The sequence below is a fragment of the Gopherus evgoodei genome, chromosome 5 (assembly GCF_007399415.2).
Source record: "Gopherus evgoodei ecotype Sinaloan lineage chromosome 5, rGopEvg1_v1.p, whole genome shotgun sequence".
In the NCBI taxonomy this organism is placed as follows: domain Eukaryota; kingdom Metazoa; phylum Chordata; order Testudines; family Testudinidae; genus Gopherus; species Gopherus evgoodei.
In genome coordinates, this window is record NC_044326.1 from 105,602,578 (window position 1) to 105,603,802 (window position 1,225).

Consider the following 1,225-nt stretch of genomic DNA (forward strand, 5'->3'; position numbering starts at 1 on the left):
ATTTTAGAAGCCCTGCATTGACAGGACTGTTTTGGAGCCATAGACCCTAAAAACCCCAGACAGTGATAAGACAAGGCTGCTGTAGAGGTGTGGACCCTGGTGTCCTTGACACATAGGCAGACTTGGTCTAGGACCACTGGAAGCCCAGACTCTCCAGAAACCCCATGAGGCAAGCTGGAAGGGAACCAGGTAGACTTCTAATAGAACCTCCTTGCAATTTGACCAAAAGTTTGCTGAACCCGATTCCTTGTTTCAAGGTGTTTGGATCTGAGACACTAGCCAGCTCTAGCTATTACCCTTGTAAACCACTAGTTTGGGCACACTACTTGTTTCTTCCCCCTTTGTAACAAGCCACCATAGCATATTTCAATTTTTTATTTTTTCCATTCTCATATTACAGTTTTCAGAAGAGTTTGCAGCAGAAAGATATCTATTCTTCTCCTTTGTGCAAGATAAGGGTTGCAGTCTTTAACATGGTCAGAGTAATCATTCTCTTCCTCAGTAGAGCCATAGTGGACAGCTGGAGCATCAGTACCCTGCATTTCTTAAGTAGCAAGCCATCTCAAAACATTTCATGTTAACATTTCCTCCATGGATTCCTTCTTTACCCATTAGCACAACCAAAGTTCTGGCTGTTCGGGAGATTGTAATGTTGAAAGTGGGTTCTCCTTTAATGTTCTTTGTTCTCAGATCCATGGTGAACTCCCCATCTACCATCAGATTGTCTCTGATCACGGAGCACTTCTGGCCTCCCAGTGTCAGTCCATTGACAAATAGCGGAGAGCGATCCTTCCCCAGTAACACATTCATCTCCACAGGAGAGATGCCTGCAAAAATCTTGCCAGGGACAGCAGCCCACACAGAAGGAACATCCTTGTAACCAACAATGGCAGCATCCTGGCATGTCCCATCAGCCATCAGGTGGTCAATATAGGATTCCAGCTGGCCATGGCTCTCCTAGATGTGAGTGAAGGAATGCTGTCTGAGAAGAAAGAAAGTGTTTGTCAGTTTTGCTTCCTTAGAGAAAGCTCCCCATGTACTGATCCCACTGTTGTCTTTCCTTATGAGAAGCAAAAATGGTCATGTTTGATCAAGCCAGGGATCCTTCTAGTCCAGCATCAGTCAGTACTAGCTATACAGAGGAAGAACCCTGCAGTAGGCTGAATAAACTGTTCAAAGGAAGATATTCCATAAGTGACAGACTCCCTAGCCTGTAGAACCACCA

General features: G+C 45.0%; 1 protein-coding gene across 1 annotated transcript; it reads right to left on the reverse strand.

Moving 5' to 3' along the window:
- Positions 1-528: 528 nt before the first annotated feature.
- Positions 529-950, reverse strand: LOC115652587 (profilin-1-like). Its single transcript, XM_030564824.1, is given in 2 exon segments — positions 529-935; positions 938-950. Coding segments are annotated over 2 exon segments (420 nt in total).
- Between the last annotated feature and the right edge of the window lie 275 nt (positions 951-1,225).